Here is an 18,063-nt window from a genome sequence, read left to right on the forward strand (position 1 = left end):
CAGTCCCGTGGCACCGCCATCGCCGCGCCAGCCGTTAAGACACCACCGCGGCTGTGGAAGCCCTCGGACGCGGCCAAGCCCAGGGAAGGGGCCCGGGCTGGCATTACCATCTCCATTACACCTGCGCCGCCCGAAGAATACTCTGCCGAGGGGACAGCAGAGCGAGCTGACATCTAGCCATGGCCAAAGAAATTAACAGCCTCGTGGGCGGGGGAAACACCCGGGAAATGCAGGACTATGAGGTGAGTCCTGCCACTCCTCGGGGCCAGAGGCAGCCGCCCTCGCTCGGCGGTCCACGGGCCGGTCTGGGACACTGCCCGGAACGCGCGTCCAGTTAGCGCAGTTTTAAGACCTGTTAAGCTCCCACAGCTTCAGTTGTTTCGCTTTTTTGTCCGTGGCAAGGTTTCCTGAAAAGAAGGGTTGGAGGTTAAAAGTGAGATTTGATCGGTACCGGCTGTGCTTAGAAGGGAGGAGAGCGTTGAAAAACGGCCGGTGGAAGGACTACGGTTGGGGCCTAGGAACAGTCTGGAAAAAATTCACCTAGTTCTATTCCCTTAAAATAAGTTTCTTACACACCTGAGTGAGGTTGTCACTTCCTGAAGCAGTACAGCATATACTCGGCAGGAGACAGCCTTTTATTTTTGCTGCACAATCATCTAAGAAAACACAAACATTAAGAAATGCTAAGAACACGTACAGAAAAAGCCAGAGTTGAGTGAGGAGTGCGAGTGAGGAAAACGGCTGCTGGAAGTGAGACGGGGTTACCCAGCATCCCGGCTCTTTTGGGGGGGGAGAAGCTTGAGCGCGAGAGAGGCGGTTACCGGGCAGCGCGCGGCGCGGCCGGCTAGCGGCCGTTGGCGGCAAACGGTTTCAGAAACGGCAGGCGGTACGGGCGGAGCGCCGTTAGTTGAAGAAGAGCTGCCGAAGGGGTGAGATGGAGTCCATCCAGGAGTGACCGGAGGTGAGCTGAGGGGGTGAAACAGTGGAAGCAGTAGAGAAAGTGTAAAATTAGGGAAAGGTGAGACTTCACAGCAGTGACTTTGCTGAGTGGAAAAAAATTCTTGATAGAATTTTCCGTCCGGCATCCCCAGGTTTCTGTACCTTCAGGATGCAGATAGTTGGTCACGAACTTGTGACTACCTACTGTGTCTGCTGTGGTTGGTGAGAAAAGAAATGCAGTGTTTTCAGGGGAAATTAGTTTTTTTCTTTTACTTCATGGTTGAATAGGAGTTACAGTTACATAACCGGCGTAACTGTCGGCAAGATTCAAGGCAAAGGGCGGTTTTAAGGAGGTTGGGAGTAGCCGGTAAAGCTACCACAGAGGAGGCCGGAGGAGGAACAGTGTCATGTATTTCAAAATCTTGCAAATGGTTGTTGGAGGTAGGCCTTAGGAGGGCCGAGCGGCAGTGGGAGCTGACCTCTCCATCAAAAGTTGGTTAGGAATAGACAAAGCAAGATAAGAGCCTTATATGTATTTTTTCAGCTAATATGGAAAACCAGATTTTAGGCTATTTTTTAAAATCCAACAATCTGCTAGATTATTATTTTAATAACTGTTGGAAGATTTTAACTCAACTTGTGGTTGCATCCTCTTTATGATGGAAAAGGATTATGCTTTCTCAAGTAGTGAATGAAGTGGGTCATAGAAGTCCTGTTTTGCTCATTGGCCTATTAGAAATGAGTATTCAAAAATAAGTGTTCTAATGGATCCAGTAGGAAAAAGTTGGGAAGATGTAATTATGGGGGAGAATGTGCCATGATTGTAACAGGAGTAACTTTAGGTAAGAAAGCCCACACAGATGTCATAATGCGCATTATTAACAGGGGAATTCTGCTGAGGAAATCTGAGCCGATGCTGTGAAGTGTTAGAACCGAACAAGGCAATTCAAAAGCAGCTCTTCTCAATTCTCAATGAAACATCCCAAGGAGGTAAATTGATGCCTTGTCCAATTACTTACACATTTCACATGTGCCATTTTTTCCAACTCTGGCTTTTTCTGTACGTGTTCTTAGCATTTCTTAACGTTTGTGTTTTTAGAGGATTGTGCAGCAAAATTAAAAGGCTGTCTCCTGCCAAGTATATGTACTGCTTCAGGAAGTGACAACCTCACTCAGGTGTGTAAGAAACTTATTTTAAGGGAATAGAACTAGGTGAATTTATACCTGTGGAAGCGCTTTAATGACTTTCTGTTAATATTAGCCTCCCTCAGATTTTACTTAATGAAATATATCCTTAGTTGCTTGTGGAGACACCTATGGAGACAACTATGCTATTATGGAGGGATTTGCTTTGTATAAGAAATCTGTGTTATTATACTGCTTTCCTTTTCTAGGTACGGAATTGCCATTTACATTTCAGAAACATAATAGCAGTATTTATGCCATATCTCTTTTTTAGAAAAAAAGAGCACTGTGAAAATGCATGTGTAAGATGAAAGTGTGCATAAACTCCATGCATTAATCTGTGAGCTCCTTTTTTTTTTTAAGGCAAAAACCCTAAGGATATCTTAACATTGTATTATTTCCTGGAGTGTTAAAAAAAAAGTGTTCATGTGTGTCATGATACCACTATGCTCCTGCCATCATATTTGGAGTTCATATATATTTGGTATTTACTGAAGGGGTTGTAATACTAACAGTTTGATACTAACAGAAAAGACAGATCTGTTGTGGCTTTATGGTTTGAATGAAAATAAGAGACTTTGCTAATTCAGGCTAGGGGAAGATCTTCAAGATCCTGAGATTTGATAGTGATGTCTCCATGTTCTTTGGTTTCTCATTTTTACACCTGATCTGTCAAAATATTTCACAATTAAAATAGGACAAATAAAAAGTGATATCCTTTAAGAGTTCGAGTCTATTATGAATCAGGAGTGGTGGTGTGCCGAAACCCTCCCAAAATATTAAACAACAAAGTTATTAAATGACGGTACACCAGGAATACCAGTTGCAGGTTTGTAATTGCATGTGACATTCAAAATTTTAAGAAAAGCACGTTGCACAGTTACTAGTCTAATTCCAGTACTAGCTGGCCACTTTATGGGTTGTTAAAGGCAGCTGCATGTATAGTAGTGTGCTTTCTGGAATGATACTTCTGTGTTCTAATAACTTTTTGTTGTTTTGTATACACGAATTCCCAAAAAGTTTACTTGAGTTGGTCATTTAGTCAATCAGGAGTTGACTAACTGAAAAAAAACAACTATGCAACACATCTGCAAAAGGCTTTGTTCTGATGATTCAGGCAGTAAATCTGCGTATGCTGACCTTCCATAATTTCTACCATGAAGTATAAAATAAGTGAATATTTTATTTCTATAACTGAGTCTTTCTTTGGTGTGCCTGAAAGGTATTGCTTATGTCTCAGAGAGAATGCAATAGCTTTTGTTCTCAGTTTCTTTAAGAATGGTCATTGCTGAAATATTTAGAAATACATCTGCCCTTTATGCTCTAGTACTTTACTGAGGGAATTTATAAAGTAGAACATTCAAGCAGTGTGACTTCATTTCCTGGTAGGAGTCAGCTGAAGGAGAGCTACAGCTGAGAGATTTGTCCTGCAAACCAAGGTGTGAGCTGCAAGAACTGGAGGACAAACTAAGTGAAACTCGTGTGCAGATCAACCAGATGGAACGAGAGTAGGGAAAAAAATTAACTGCAATTTTTTCTGTTTGCTTTTTGTTTTTGTTTTTTTTTTTCCCTTGATGTCTAAATATTGATGGACATTTGTAAAATGTTTTATTTCTGGCCTAAAACCAGAGTTTCAAAATGCATTGAGCTCTGTATCGTGTGTATATATCCAAAGTGGGGTACAAATGATACAGTCAACACCAACATTCATAAATTCACTTGGTAAGTTTTGCTTATGACAGAGATGTTGAAAGACATGCCAGTATTCTACATAAAAAGGTTCTGTATAGTCCATGACAATCCCTTGTGGAGTTATAGTCTATGAAATGTTGCATACTAAGCAAACCCTAAATAAAAAAAATCAATTGAGTAGCTACAGTGTAACATTTATTGAAGGACCTACAACATGTCGCAATTAATTATACAATGTAATTGATACATAAATGTCCAAGAAGATAAAAGCCACTGTCATAAGATGGAGGAAGTCACTCATCGTTTCCAGATGAGTGACTAGGCCTGAAGAGTTTTGGTCTAGTTGCGTAAAACATATTTTATGGAGCATTATAATATAAAAGTTAATAAATTGCTTCGGATACAAGTTAGTGCAGTTATTACCAGCTGCACGGCCATTTAAGAGGCAGCTCGACGCGGCAGACACATTCTCACGCATCCTATTACCATGAGAACAATGAACGTTCTGGAAGTCTTGGGTCAGTGCATTAAGTGATATAATTTCATGCCCTTACTAAGTGATTCCAAGAATATAATTTTGGATTTCCCCCATGCCTACTTCTAGAGCTCATCTTCCCAAATCTGCTTTTCTTTCCCAATTGTCCTTTGTAGTAGAATTCGTTAACCCTCTTTTACTACTGTTCTGCTAGAAGTCCTTCCTGAAGGAGCTGACTTGGATGGAACTGGGCAGTCTTTCCTCTTAGCAGATGTTGGTGGCCTTATTACCTGTGGTCATCTCAGTCAGCTTGTTCCTTAAAAAGGTGGAACAAGAATCATATCAATTGATAAGTGTTAGAGCTTTTGTTGATTCAGAGTCTCAAAAAAATCTCACCAGGGTCCTCCAGTAAGGAAAAGGAAGGACAGGGTGAATACCTTCAAAATAAATAGAAAACATATTTTCTTTTTGCCTTCCACTTCTGGTAAGAGAAAAGCAGCAGTAATACCGGTATTTGGATGGAAAGCAGAGATTTTGGGATAGTTTTTATTATTAACTAAGAGTAAAGGACAGAAGATAAACTTGTTTCACTGGTTGTCTGCCAATCTTTAAGAATCACTCCTGCTTTTGGGGACAGCAGGAGAGGAATTGTTAGCTTTTGGTATTACTTGACTAGCATTTCTGATGTCTTTTGACTGACTAATATATTTCTGCAAAGAAAAAGAGCCCAAGAACCTGGTAGGAGACAATGCATAGGTTCTTAATCTATGGAAAGAAAACTGAGATGGTTTAGTTACTGTCTTAAATGTGAAAAAGAAATTAGTTTCTTTTAGACCTGATCATCTGAGCTAGTATAAGGACGCCAAATGTTAACCAGTAATTGTTCCTATAGCACACAGTGCTATATCCACTTTCCTGCCACAATACACTTACACAATTTAAAGTAAGATCAAGGGTCTGCTTTGTTTCATTTGTTTTTAAACTCTGGATTTTTCCTGTATTTCAGTATAAGGAAAGCATGCTGAAATTATTCAGCAAGCATAAGGAGCTTGGTCAATAGTTTTCCTATTTTTTTTGCTCCTTTTGTTTGATGATGAGGATTAATTGATAGATAGTTTACGTTGATAGAAGGACATCTTGTGACTGACTGTTCTGTGTCATTAAGTCTGAAGGCTTCCCGGTGCCACTTAAAGAGGCTAGAGGAACTAGATGAGTACGAGCAGAAGATTGAGAACTTGCGGGATGAGATTGCTATGCTGGATTGCAAAAAGTCTGTTATCCAGAGCAGGTAGAGACCTTACTCAGAGAAGTCACTGAATCATAGAAATCGGTCATGTTAGGTAGCATGAATTTCTTCCTCATTTAAATTGAAATATAAACAAAAGCCAAGGTTTTTTGCTTTGTTATGAAGGAACATAAACTCTTTAGGTTATTTGTTCTAGTGCCCAAATATTTTATTTTAAAGCAGTTATGTTACATTTCAGACAAAACAGCAAATAATGCACCTTTACAAAATACATGGAGAGCAACTGTATGAAATAGTTCTTTTGTTGATGAGTACTTTTATAGAGTTCTGCTCTGTAGTTGTAGTATTCAATTTTTACTTGTTTGACTTCAGCAGTACTCTTCGGTGGTACTGAAAGAGGAACAAATCTCCAAAATATTACTGGTTAAAGGTGTGTTTCCTAGGAACAAAGTGCTTGGCCTTATATGCTTTACATATTACTTTTCTTTTACTGTTTATGCTGTAGGCCATAAAACATTCTATGAAAATGCCTTCATATTAGACTAACCAGCTGTAGCTTCTTTAATTACTTGGCTCAAAACTCACCTTACCCTTGTAAAAATTAAATTGACGAAGAAGTCTGCCATAGGGAAAGCATCTGAGGATGGTAAAGTGACATGAAGCTTCTTTGCTTGTGTGTCGTAGGCTTTCCCGCTGCACTCCTCCGCCATGCCGTCGGAGATGTCTCTCTCCACCATGCCGTCTGAGGGGCTGTATCTCTCCTCCACCGTGCGTTCCAAGGGGCTGTATTTCTCCTCCACCATGCCTTCCTAGGGCCTGCTCTCCATGCCGTCCAAGCGCCTGCTCTCCATGCCCCGTGAGGGCCTGCTCTCCATGCCCCGTGAGGGCCTGCTCTCCATGCCGTCCAAGCGCCTGCTCTCCATGCCCTGTGAGGGCCTGCTCTCCATGCCCTGTGAGGGCCTGCTCTCCATGCGGACCCTGCCGTCCGAGGGCCTGCTCTCCATGCCTTCCGAGGGCCTGTTCTCCATGCCCTGTGAGGGGCTGCTCTCCATGCGTACCCTGCCGTCCAAGGGCCTGCTCTCCGTGCCTTCCGAGGGCCTGCTCTCCATGCATACCCTGCCGTCCAAGGGCCTGCTCTCCATGCGGACCCTGTGGTCCATGCGGACCCTGTGGTCCATGCGGACCCTGCCGTCCAAGAGCCTGCTCTCCATGCGGACCCTGTGGTCCGTGCGGACCCTGTGGTCCATGCGGACCCTGCCGTCCAAGGGCCTGCTCTCCATGCATACCCTGCCGTCCAAGGGCCTGCTCTCCATGCATACCCTGCCGTCCAAGGGCCTGCTCTCCATGCATACCCTGCCGTCCAAGGGCCTGCTCTCCATGCATACCCTGCCGTCCAAGGGCCTGCTCTCCATGTGGACCCTGTGGACCCTGTGGTCCATGCGGACCCTGTGGACCCTGTGGTCCCTGTGGACCCTGTGGTCCCTGTGGACCCTGTGGACCCTGTGGTCCGTGCGGACCCTGTGGTCCGTGCGGACCCTGTGGTCCGTGCGGACCCTGTGGTCCATGTGGACCCTGTGGTCCGTGCGGACCCTGTGGTCCATGTGGACCCTGTGGTCCAAGGCCCTGCTCTCCATGCATACCCTGCCCTCCAAGGTCGGGCTCTCCATGCCGTCTGAAGTGTCTCTCTCCACCGTGCCTACCATGTCGTCCAAGGGCGTGTATGAGGCCCTGTGCCAGGCCCTGTGTGAGGCCCTGTATCTCTCCTCTGCCGTGCCGTTTGAGGCCCTGCGTGAAGCCCTGCGTGAGACCCTGCGTGAGACCCTGCATGAGGCCCTGTCCTCCCAAGTGCCGTGCCCTTTGCCCAAGGCCCTGTACACCTCCCCGGATCAGGCGGGGCAGCGCTTCACACCGTGCCTGCCTCATAGCTCGCTATAACTTCATTTACGCTAAAGAACGCTTGGAGGCAGAGTGCATTTTGAGGCGATACGTCTGTAACTTGGAGACGGTGCAGAGGATAGTATACATTGCATGTGTGGTGAGAAAGAAATATTATTTCTTATTTTACAGGCTGGAGGTGTGTTGTAAAATACTATGTCTGCAGTGGTTTAAATTGTGGGTAAATTAGCATTTCTGTCAAGTGTAGAGAAGAAAAGCTTTCTTTTTTATTTTGATTTTTCTTTCTTCCCCTCACATTTTTACATTGAACTCTCAATGTAGTGTCCTACCTGACCTGTCCCAAGATGGGAACAGGGTCAATGATTTATTGTACGGATACTAAAAGAGTGAAATTTAGTCTGAAATTGGTCAAGTGATTTGGTCTGAAAATTACATGGTATCTGCAGTGATCAACATTGCCTTCTGCAAATAAATTACACTCAATCAGAGAATTCCTTCCTCATGAGTTAATTTTCTCCTTTACAGCAATGTATTATATTCCTCCTTGTTTTGATGATAGTGGGTTAAATTATTAATTTTCTGATAACAGATAAAATATTAAACTGGGTCTGCTGTATTTAACTTAATGTTCTTTACTTTTGCAGGAATCTTTCCGTGCGGCAAAGATGGCCTTCTGGAGGGTGAAAATAAACGTAAAAGACACTTTGGGTATATGTTTCAGAGGGGGACCTACGTCACTTGAAGTTGCTGTCCTGGATTATATAGCTTGCCACAAGGATCTGTATGACGTTTGTTGCAGTGTCCATGTAAGTGAAGGGCAGTGGTGATCTCTTTCAGGAGCTAGTAAATTCAGAATATGTAAATTAGAAATGCACTGTAACCTGAAGGAGAAAAGAGTTACTGTATGGACTTTGTCTTGTAGCAGTTTATTTTCTAGAACAACATTGCTAGGACTAGTATATGTATGGCTTAGTAATGGCTTGCTTGGTTTGTTCATAGCAGCACATTCTTTCTGAAGTTGTTGTTTTCTGGAATAGTCCAGGCCAACATTACTATGAGTTTTTTATACTGATTTTTAAATGTAGAAAGCTGAGAGGCATATTTAGGGGGGATTTCTGCAGTTGCCTGTGAAAAAATTGTTAGTGAGTGCAAATTACTCATGTATGTTTATTTTCAGGAAGTAGTTTGCTGCATGAACAGGAACCCAAAGCTTCCATGTCCAGGAGAACTGGATTTCGTTGTGATCAGCAATTTGATTCGAGAGGTGTGCTGTTTGGCTTATTCAATGCAGACACTCATTCCTCCTCTTGATATTGCCTATGGTGTTGATGGAGAATGCTTCAATAGGAACATGTAAGACATTTCTATATTCAGTCAGACTTACCATTAAAAGTTTTGTAGTCTACTTGTTTCCTAATTAATACAGCAGTTCACAATTGCTAAACATTACTTTAGGGCAAAACCCCCTGGCCTGTAGTGAATTTGGTATGTCTTTAAGGTAAATACTAGCATGTACATAAGCGTCAGCAATTTTTTTTTAGTGAACAGCAGAGCAATTTTCTGGATAAACTTCACTCTCAAGAGCATATTTAATTTATTATTTAAGAAGAAAATGATCATCAGCTTTCCCTGCTTAGTCTCTATTTGCCTTTTAAAAAATGCTTGCATCTTGTTCCTCCTTACCGGCCTGTTCTGTAAAAGTCATACTTACTGAGATCTTGCAGTCGGTGTCATTACCAGGGTCATCAACATGTTTGCTGCAACCTCCAGGCTGTGGCTACTGTACAACATACGACTATTAATATGCTCCCATCTCTTCTGGTTTAGAGCTGGTCAAAACCAAAACTGCCTCTGAAAAATGAGAATTTTGTTAATAATTTTTCTTTTTTCTATAGGGTCAAGCTGCTTTTTTAGCAGAGACCTGTAGAGTGCTTCCATGTTGTCTAGAAAATAATTGGAATTGATAGGTCATAAAAATTGCTCTAAAAAGCAAAACACCTTACATCACTAAGAGGGTTTCTAGTAATAATTTAGAATAGAATGGAACCCAAGATATTCCAGGAAGCGGGGATGACTGTGTCTGCCAAATTGCTGCTCAGAAGGTTTAATCTGTCAGTGGACACAGGGCCCTGGCTTGTGTGGGATTTATGCAAAAATTAAGGTCTAGTGGCCTTCTGAAGTGTTAGATGGCTTTATTAGAATGTCTGTCAGGATAAGTAAACAGTATGTTCTGCTAAGTCTGTCTTCCAAGTCCATTTCTTTTACAGGATCACATTAAGAATACATATTTTTGTGATGTGGAAAGATACTAGTAACTACTTTTTATCAGCATTGATGATTTGGAACTTATTTCTCTTTTGGCACTTAATGCAGACATTTCTTGTACTGTTTGTTTCAACAGGTACTATCGTAGCTTTGACTCCGATTTCGCAGCTCCCTTTGTGGCCTATCACGTCTGGCCTCCTCTGGTAGAAGATGGCACTGTTATTGTGAAAGGAGAAGTAGTCACTAAAAAAATGGTTATGGTATGTATTTTGTTAAAGAAAAATGTTAAGGGAAAGTCAGTGGATTTCAACACTGTTTTTAAAATTTAAAAAGATAAGTTTTTAACTGTCCCCTATATGGGTGGAGTAGTATATCAAACATCAATTAGGTTTTAGTTCCTCATCCTGTATATAGGATGAATAGTTCCATTTTCCTTCATGTGTTATTTATGCAGATAATGGTTGTTGTCAGAACCTGTTCTAAGCAGAAAGCTTACTGTGTTTCCTCTCTGTCCTCAAACCTTGTCTCCAGTATGGCTTGCAAAGTGTGTCTTTATTAAACCTTCTCTCGCAGAAGAGGTTTACTTACAAGAGCCTACTTTTCTCTTGTAGTGTCCTCGCAGATGCAGGATTAGAAGCAGAAGCTGCAGCTGTGGCCGTCCTCTGCTGTGTGGGGTAAGCCTCAGCTAAATGTTTGTAGTGTTAACAGCATCAAGTATTTTTAACTAGGAATGTAGGCAACCTGTTAAAAATGCTGATGTGCCACATGTACATTTTAACACTGGGAATAAGTGCCTTTGCTTGATGGTCTCGAATGAGGTGAAGCTGAACTGACAGATAGTTATTGCCTGGTATAAGGATCAGTAGAGATACTGTATGAGATACTGTATGAGAAGTAGATCATAGTTAAATTCTCAGAAGCATCAATTGTGTATCTTGGAATGCTTTGCCCCTACTCTGCTTTAGTGCCCTTCCAAATAAATAATTGCATCATCTGGAAGTGTTTCAGTAATTTTGGAGTACATATACAACACATAGTTCCTGCCTCCTGGACTTAGTGACCTAAATTTACTCCTAATTTATGAAATGCATCAAAGGGGCCAAAAAGAAATGTAGGGTGAGCAGGAAGAGAAGGTGGTACAAATAAGATATGTGAAACTTCAGCAGAGTTCTGCATATTGTGTGGTTACAAAATGTTTTTTAATTATTACTGTTACTGTTAAAAATGTGTATATTTTTCTAGTTGTTAGCCCATCTTATTAAATGGACATAGGCACCCTCGCCTTAAAATATGAATATTGAAAATGTGAGAGGCTTTGGGTAGGGCTCCCTTTTTTGTGTGTGTGTGCAGGATGTGAAAGAAAACTAGAAAGTTGTTGAACTTGACTTTGTAGCAGTAGAGTTGCACTGATAGATGTGCAGATTTTCTAAATGTTGATGGGTGCCCGGGTGACTTTTTTGGTTACAGTTCTTTAGCACGCCTGATTTTCCTTTTCTCTTTGTCTTGCAGGTGCCTCGAAGCCGCAGTCTTTCAACAGTGAGGGTCAGAAGTAAGTGGCATATTGGTTCCTAGTGACTCATGGTTTTCACATCAAGCCATTGAACGATTGAACAAAAGAACAAAATTACATGTTGACTGTCTCTGATTCTAAAATACTTGCCGAAGTGTTAAATTGGATAGCCCCCTTTTTTTTATGGGTGGAAAAAGGCTGAGATTTTTTACTTGGAGGAAAGCTTGTTTTTTCACTCTACTTGGACCATTGTCATGATTTGTCTCTGCTGGTTGCCTTCACTGTGGCCAGTGCTGTAGTAAGTAAAACTTGCTTCCTTCCTTACACAAGAGACAGTTTGCTACTGTATATCTGCTGTCTTCCAGCCTTTCAAATTCCAAAGAGATGGCTAAGTTGTGACAGTGAAGTGAGGGATTTCAGGCAGCATGAGTGTGTGCCTATCTTGAAGCCAACCCAACTCAGAGATTTAGAAAATACAGTTGCACTGAAATGTACCTTTTTCTTCCATAGGGCGCTGCTAACTGGACATCTTCCTGCAGTGCAACACAACTGGATTCAACAACTTTGCTGGTGTCATTTCTCTTCGGAAATACCTCAAATCTCTCAATAAATGGCGGTTGTCACTCCAAATGGAGTTTGTATTCAGTGTGTTTTTTAGAATTATAGAAGGCTTATTTATAATTTTAGAAACGAAACACTTTTGATTTAAAAAAAGTGCATGCAGTACAGGATCATTTGGCAAAATTTGCAAAGCGGTCAGGAAGCCGTGATGTAATCCTGCAGGTGGAGATAGAATTATTGCATCTAGAATGTTTGCTTCCCTCAGATTCCAAATGATGCAGTTTATCTTACTAATTAAACATCTTATATTAAACATCTTTATAGGATGTTTAATATAACCTAAATGGTGAATGTTGCAGAATGTTGAGGTTAGCTGTTACTTGAACACAATGTAATTAATTGGTTCTTGTTTACAATTTTAGAAAATAGCAATAATCATAGGATGTGGCAGTCTCACACAGCAGCCTTTTAATATATCCCTGTGATAAAGTGAATTTTCTAGCTGCAATGCAGAAATTGCACAGAGCAGTCATAAACTGCCAATACTCCAGGAATCCCCAGGGCTTTATTGACATTTATGGATGAATGCTCACATGTTCTTTAGCAAGGCCAGTAATAGTCCTGGTTTAAATACATTCTAACTTAGAAATTATTATAATAAAAATTTGTAGTTTGATACTAGAAGTATTTTGAAAGTGTGCCACTGAGTATTTGTAGGCTTGAAATATGTGAGGCCTCTTCAGGATCACACTTAGTGAGCTTTCATACTGTATTGATAGATCAGTGATTGTGAATACAGTGAAAAAATCCTGTCTAGTTATTTCTTACTGTAGGCATTTATTGCACTTTGAGAGTAAAAATTGGAGAGACCTGAAGAGATTTAACAGTGATAAGATGTGGGATGACATGCCATCCCATTCGTACTAGTTGGCTCTCTGAGCCAGAAAGAGATGACCAGAGCCTGGAGAAGGGTGTGCAGGTCAGTGAACACCTGAAGGAATAGCACCAAGGAATTCCAGCCACTGCAGTCAGAGAGTTTCACCAGGGGCCCAGCTTAAATCCTCTATTCTAAAAAAAGCGGGTAGGATGGGAAGTAAACAGGAGAAACTAGAGATGTACACAAGCCTGCAGGGCTATGGACCATATTGGCATCCTGAGAAGTGGTGGGATGGTTCCTGTGTCTGGAGGGCTGGAATGGAAGGGCAGGGGCACTTTATGAAGGAAAGGCATGGGAGATGAATGGTATTGCCCTCTCTGTTGACCAGCTGGAGTGCATGGAGCTTGGCCTGGGCATGGATGAGGAGCTGACTGGGTAAGGATTAAAGGAAGGGCTGGAACAGGTGTCATTATTAGTGGGGAACTGCTACAGGCCACTTGGCCAGAAAGACTGAGTCAATGAGGCCCACTACAGCCCACTGTGATACCCCTACTTGGCTTAGCTGGGAGGAGCTGGCTAATAAAGAGGAACGGGAATGATGGAATAGCCTGGAAAATTAAAGCTTTTATAATGAAAATAACGGTGGCACAGGGTACAGAGGCTAGATTCCAAAAATCTTTTGGATGGGGCAAATGCAGCCAGGTATAGGGGCACAGGTCCAATCAGGAAGGTGAACTCAGAACATGACCTTATAAGAAAAAAGTTCTGACCCAACAGAGAAGGAAAACTGGAAATGACCAAATATAGGAAGGTTCTATTACTACTCACAAGAACCTATAATTCCCACTGTGACCTGATTAGGTCACCCCCTCATTACACTATCTGCCATGGTCTGAGGTCAAAACCCTCTGTAAAAGCATCTGAGATAAAGATCTTAGCAGGATGAGATTCCACAAAGAACTGTCTGCTGTAGGAGGAGAATGAGTTTGAGAGCATCTCAGGAACCCAAAGGTGCACAAGTCCCTGACATGTGGTGAGTAACATCCACAGGAACTAGCCAAGGAGGTGACTAAGCCACTATCCATCGTATTTGAGAAGTCATGGCAGTCCCATGAAGTTCACATAGACTGGAAAAGGGCAAGCATAACCCCCATTATTAAAAAGGAAAGAAAGAAGACCCACTGCTTGTGGGAAAACCAGATTCAGCCTCATTGTTTACACTCTGCAGGACAGAGGCATTTTAAATATAAAAAGGTATCAGGTGCTCTCTGGCTTGTGAGATATTTTTGACTCTGCAGAAACTGAGGGAAAAAGCCATTAAAAGGAGAGGAGGCACAAAATCAGATTAAAGAGTCTGAAAAAGTTGCCAGAAGAGGCAGGGTTAAGATATGACTGGCCACTGTGTGTGTGTGTGTGTGTGTGTGTGTGTGTAACACATGCAGCAGAGCCGAGGACTCCCAGCAGGGACTTGGTTGGTCAGGCTATTCTTGCTGGACAATGCAGAGTAGCACTACTTGCAGTTGGGCTGAGTGCTCTGCCTTATGCCCATGGGACCCTCCTGGCAGGATGCAGGACTTGGGTCCCTAGGCACATACCCAGACAGGGGCTGTGGTTTGTAGAACACCTTGGAGCAGAGCAAAAATCTTATGAAACCTTATCAGAGTGACTAGAAAGGGATAGTGGGCATTTTAGATGAAAGTTTATGTATTAACCTGAGGGAGCCAACTTAGGGGGAAAAAAAAATTACATCTCTTTTTCTTGAGGAATTGTTTGTCTAAGAAAGGCTCTGAGCTCCTTTGCCCAGAATAAGACAAAAACCGGAACATCTCCCACTAGATGGCACTATTGCCTTAAGAACAGAAAAATCGGGTTTTAATTTCAACTGCAGTTTTAAAAGCTATTGCCATAATGAGGTTTGCCAGTAGATGCATAATAGTCACAGATTGAAGCAATATGAACAGACGTCAGATGGAGAATTATGATGTCAGATTAGCTTACTGATAGCACAATTGAAGTTTGCTGCCTAATAAGAATATGAAAATCCTTATATATTGTAAGATGAACATGACTATCAATACATTATTGGAGAAACTGTTTGAGTTTAGGTATTTTCCTGTTGAGGGGTCAATTTTTCAAAATTAATTTAATGAGTCTTTCCAAAGTGAATGGTTTTTATCTGCTTATATTCTGACCAATCTTCTCAAAGAACATATATAAAAACAAATCCCGAACTGAAATTCAGATTGAAAATTAACTTCTCTTAACATTTGTTCTTTTAAAATGATTTCAAGAAAATTACTCTAGTTCTTCTAAATTTTCTATCTAGTTAAAGAAAACGGTGGCTTGCAAAATTGTTATCTTGTGTGTGATTTTTCTGTTGCAATGGCTGACTGGCAAGTTGCTTTGCTATTTCCTTTGTCTATGACTGAAATAGATGTTTTTGAACATTGCAGACTTTTAAATGAAGTCTGCTAAATCTTTGAATCAGGAAGGTACTCCCTGCTTTTAGCTGCACCTCTGTTCATTTTCTAATCAAAGACAGAGTCAATTGCACCTGCTGAACCCTCAGGATACAGCTGGAGGGAAGGCTGCTGTCACAGCGACTGGTTTGGGTAATTAGTTCTTCAACTTATTAATTATCTTTTTAAAAGAAAGTTTGTTTATCATCATGCTCTATCTTTAATTGCAGTGTTGGTCCAGAGTGTCATTTCTCTAATGCTTGGAGGTTTTCTTCTGTATCCAGCCCAAATGTATTAATTTCCTATAGCCAAAGAGGTTATACCTCTTTGTTCTTCTGCCAGTGTGATTATCTTCAGAAGTCCTCATTCCCTGCCTTTGGTATTTGCCCTACTGTTGAGAGCAATAATCTTTTCTCCTGTGAACTAAAACCACCAAATCTTTCTGTCTCCTCTGAAGAGAGGTTTTTCATTGCCTTGATTATCCTTTTTGGGTGGCTCTGGGTTTATTTCTGTTCAGTTCTTCTTTCTTGAGTACAGATGACTAGAAATGGTGCCCAGTATTCAGGATAAGGCCTGACAACAGCTTTGTATGGTACACTTATCATTTTCATTGTACCATTGTAGTGTGTCTGTGGCAAGTGGCTCATTATCTGTGATCAGTTAAGAAGCTTTATTATCCTCAGTTGTTTCAAATTGATGAGTTCTTTCCCCCCTAGAACTTAATTCATCCACACATTTTTGGTGGACTCTTGATGTCTAAATGCTTTTCATATGAATGGCACAGTTGTTTTAGAAATGCTGAGCTTTGGGCATCCATTTGCACACATACCATGACAATGTGAATGCCATAGTGCATCGTGGTGTGTTCCTCTATTGCTAAAACTTACTGCAGGGTGATTCTATACTTTAAGCAGCCTGAACAGATTTTAGTAACCAGCCTTACAAAGTTTCAAAGTAGCTACCTGGAGCTTGATGATGCAAAGGAAAATATCTTACTTAACTCTATTTATATCCACTTTAACAAGAGAAGAAATAAATGTGAAGAGTATCACTAGAAACTTGTTGAAATACTGGAGACCATTCAATGGACACGTCTCTGTCAATATTAACAGAATGAAATACTAGAAATTCCTCATTAAAAGAATAGAAGTTATATACCTGATGGTTTGCAGCAAGTAACATTGAAATATTTTATAAGTCATCTAAACTTGCCTTTTGATTTATTGATGACATGGCTCTCATTTCTTGAGACATGATTTTTTTCTTAGTTGTATTTGCCTACCCCTTAGATTTGATGAGGGCCTTCATAGGCATCTCCAAAATATATGTATAACACTTGTCAGAGCAAAAATGACCCTGCTAAAAATATTTTCTGCCATGATTCTGGATTTGTGCTGTTTATCTGTGAGTCCTGGGTCATCCAGAGTTTTGAAGTCTGTTCTCTTGGTTGAATGGCACTTTCCCCAGGCTATTTTGTGCCATTGCTTCTTGTCTGAATCATGCAACCAGTAACAGGCAAGCAGTCGACATGTACAGGTGCCTCTGTCACTGAAATACCGTGTTCATGTATCTAAATTTCTGTGCACCCACAGGATGTGGTTATTGTTCCCATGGTTCTTCCTTCACAGTTCATCTACTGTGCAGCTTTCAGATTAAAATCTTTGGGTCAGGATCAGTTTCTTACCTTTTGTGCAGCAGGGCTGGGTTTCACAGGTGATGTGTCTGCAAGGCAGATGCAGCCTTACCATATCAGTGCTTGGTGCAACATGCTCCCCTGGTCCCATGAGTCAGCTGTGGACCCATTCACACTCCTGTTGCACAGCATGAATCACTCTCTGTGCCCAAGTATTGTGCAGTTAGAGCAGCTCCATCATCTCATATAAATACAAACAACCCAGGCATCTGGATAAATGTTTACATGCACAAATTCCTATGTGTAATCAAGACAGGGAGGAAGGATTAGAGGGAATATGATCAAAAAGGCTCTTACAATAAGAGCCTTCCTAAGTCACCCCTAAAATATGTGGGCCTTTAAGTGTTCTTGAAGGTAATTGTACACTTTTCCTTTGTTTTTGAATAGGCTTAAAAAGTAGCTTCCTCCTTATCTCCCTAAAGCATGGAGTGCGCACAGCGAGCAAAGCTGCTTGGGAGATTCGGCTGGGCCAAGGACAGGAGATTTTTCATAAGGTCAGCTCTTCCCCCCTAGCTGCTGTCTAGGAGGCTTCTCAGAATTTGAATAGATGGGCTGTTCTTATAGGGTGGTTTTTGTTGCTGTTGTTGTTTTGGGTTTGGCTTTTTTTTTTAACCCAGCCTTGGAATAATATCAGATAAATGAATACTTCAACAAATGGTGAAAGTTGCCTCAGAGAAATTGCTTTTGGCAACTGTTCCTCCTAATTAAAATGAAAGTCTGAGAAGCCTCAGTCTTTGGGAACAATTAATCAAATGCTGACACTAGATAAGATACAGATAATGCTTTGTGCCTATTAATTGCTTTCTACAATTAGCATGTGTGTGTTCAGCCAAATGCAGCTTGACCCTGATATGGTGGGAAGGAGAGGTTTGGAGTGAATGGAGGGCAGCACCTCTTTCTTGCCCTGCTGAGCCAACCAGTGCCTTCTCACCTTCCTGCTAACAACAATAAGAACAATTAGTAGAAAGTTTCAGTACTGAGAGACCCCCAAACTGTCCCCAGCACCCTGCAGTGGGCAGCAAGGGACCTTGTTCTGGTAGCTTAGATGCAGCAGCTAGAACACCTCTGTAAGCATTTGAGTGGATGGCCAGACAGAAAAAAGAAAGAGGAATTCTCTCCTGCTGGGGTCCAAGATACTAATTTCCCTGCTGGGGACTTCAGTGCTGATCTGGAGTGGTCAAAGACAGGTGTGTAGGACCTCCAAGTTCTGTTTAGATTTACTTATTTCTCAAACTGTAATATAATTAGAAGTCATCAAAATCCCG

At 41.6% G+C, this 18,063-nt stretch overlaps 1 protein-coding gene across 1 annotated transcript; it reads left to right on the forward strand.

Moving 5' to 3' along the window:
- The first annotated feature begins 179 nt into the window (after positions 1 to 179).
- Positions 180 to 11,838, forward strand: SPATA18 (spermatogenesis associated 18). The gene is made up of 12 exons (XM_059471192.1): positions 180 to 303; positions 1,840 to 1,929; positions 2,039 to 2,115; positions 3,514 to 3,632; positions 5,457 to 5,579; positions 7,356 to 7,572; positions 8,078 to 8,239; positions 8,611 to 8,786; positions 9,835 to 9,958; positions 10,310 to 10,372; positions 11,208 to 11,247; positions 11,719 to 11,838. Exons 1-12 carry the CDS (start codon positions 180 to 182, stop codon positions 11,727 to 11,729), a joined length of 1,326 nt encoding a protein of 441 aa, XP_059327175.1. The 3' UTR covers positions 11,730 to 11,838.
- Positions 11,839 to 18,063: the final 6,225 nt, after the last annotated feature.

The sequence above is a fragment of the Ammospiza nelsoni genome, chromosome 4 (assembly GCF_027579445.1).
Source record: "Ammospiza nelsoni isolate bAmmNel1 chromosome 4, bAmmNel1.pri, whole genome shotgun sequence".
Lineage (NCBI taxonomy): Eukaryota > Metazoa > Chordata > Aves > Passeriformes > Passerellidae > Ammospiza > Ammospiza nelsoni.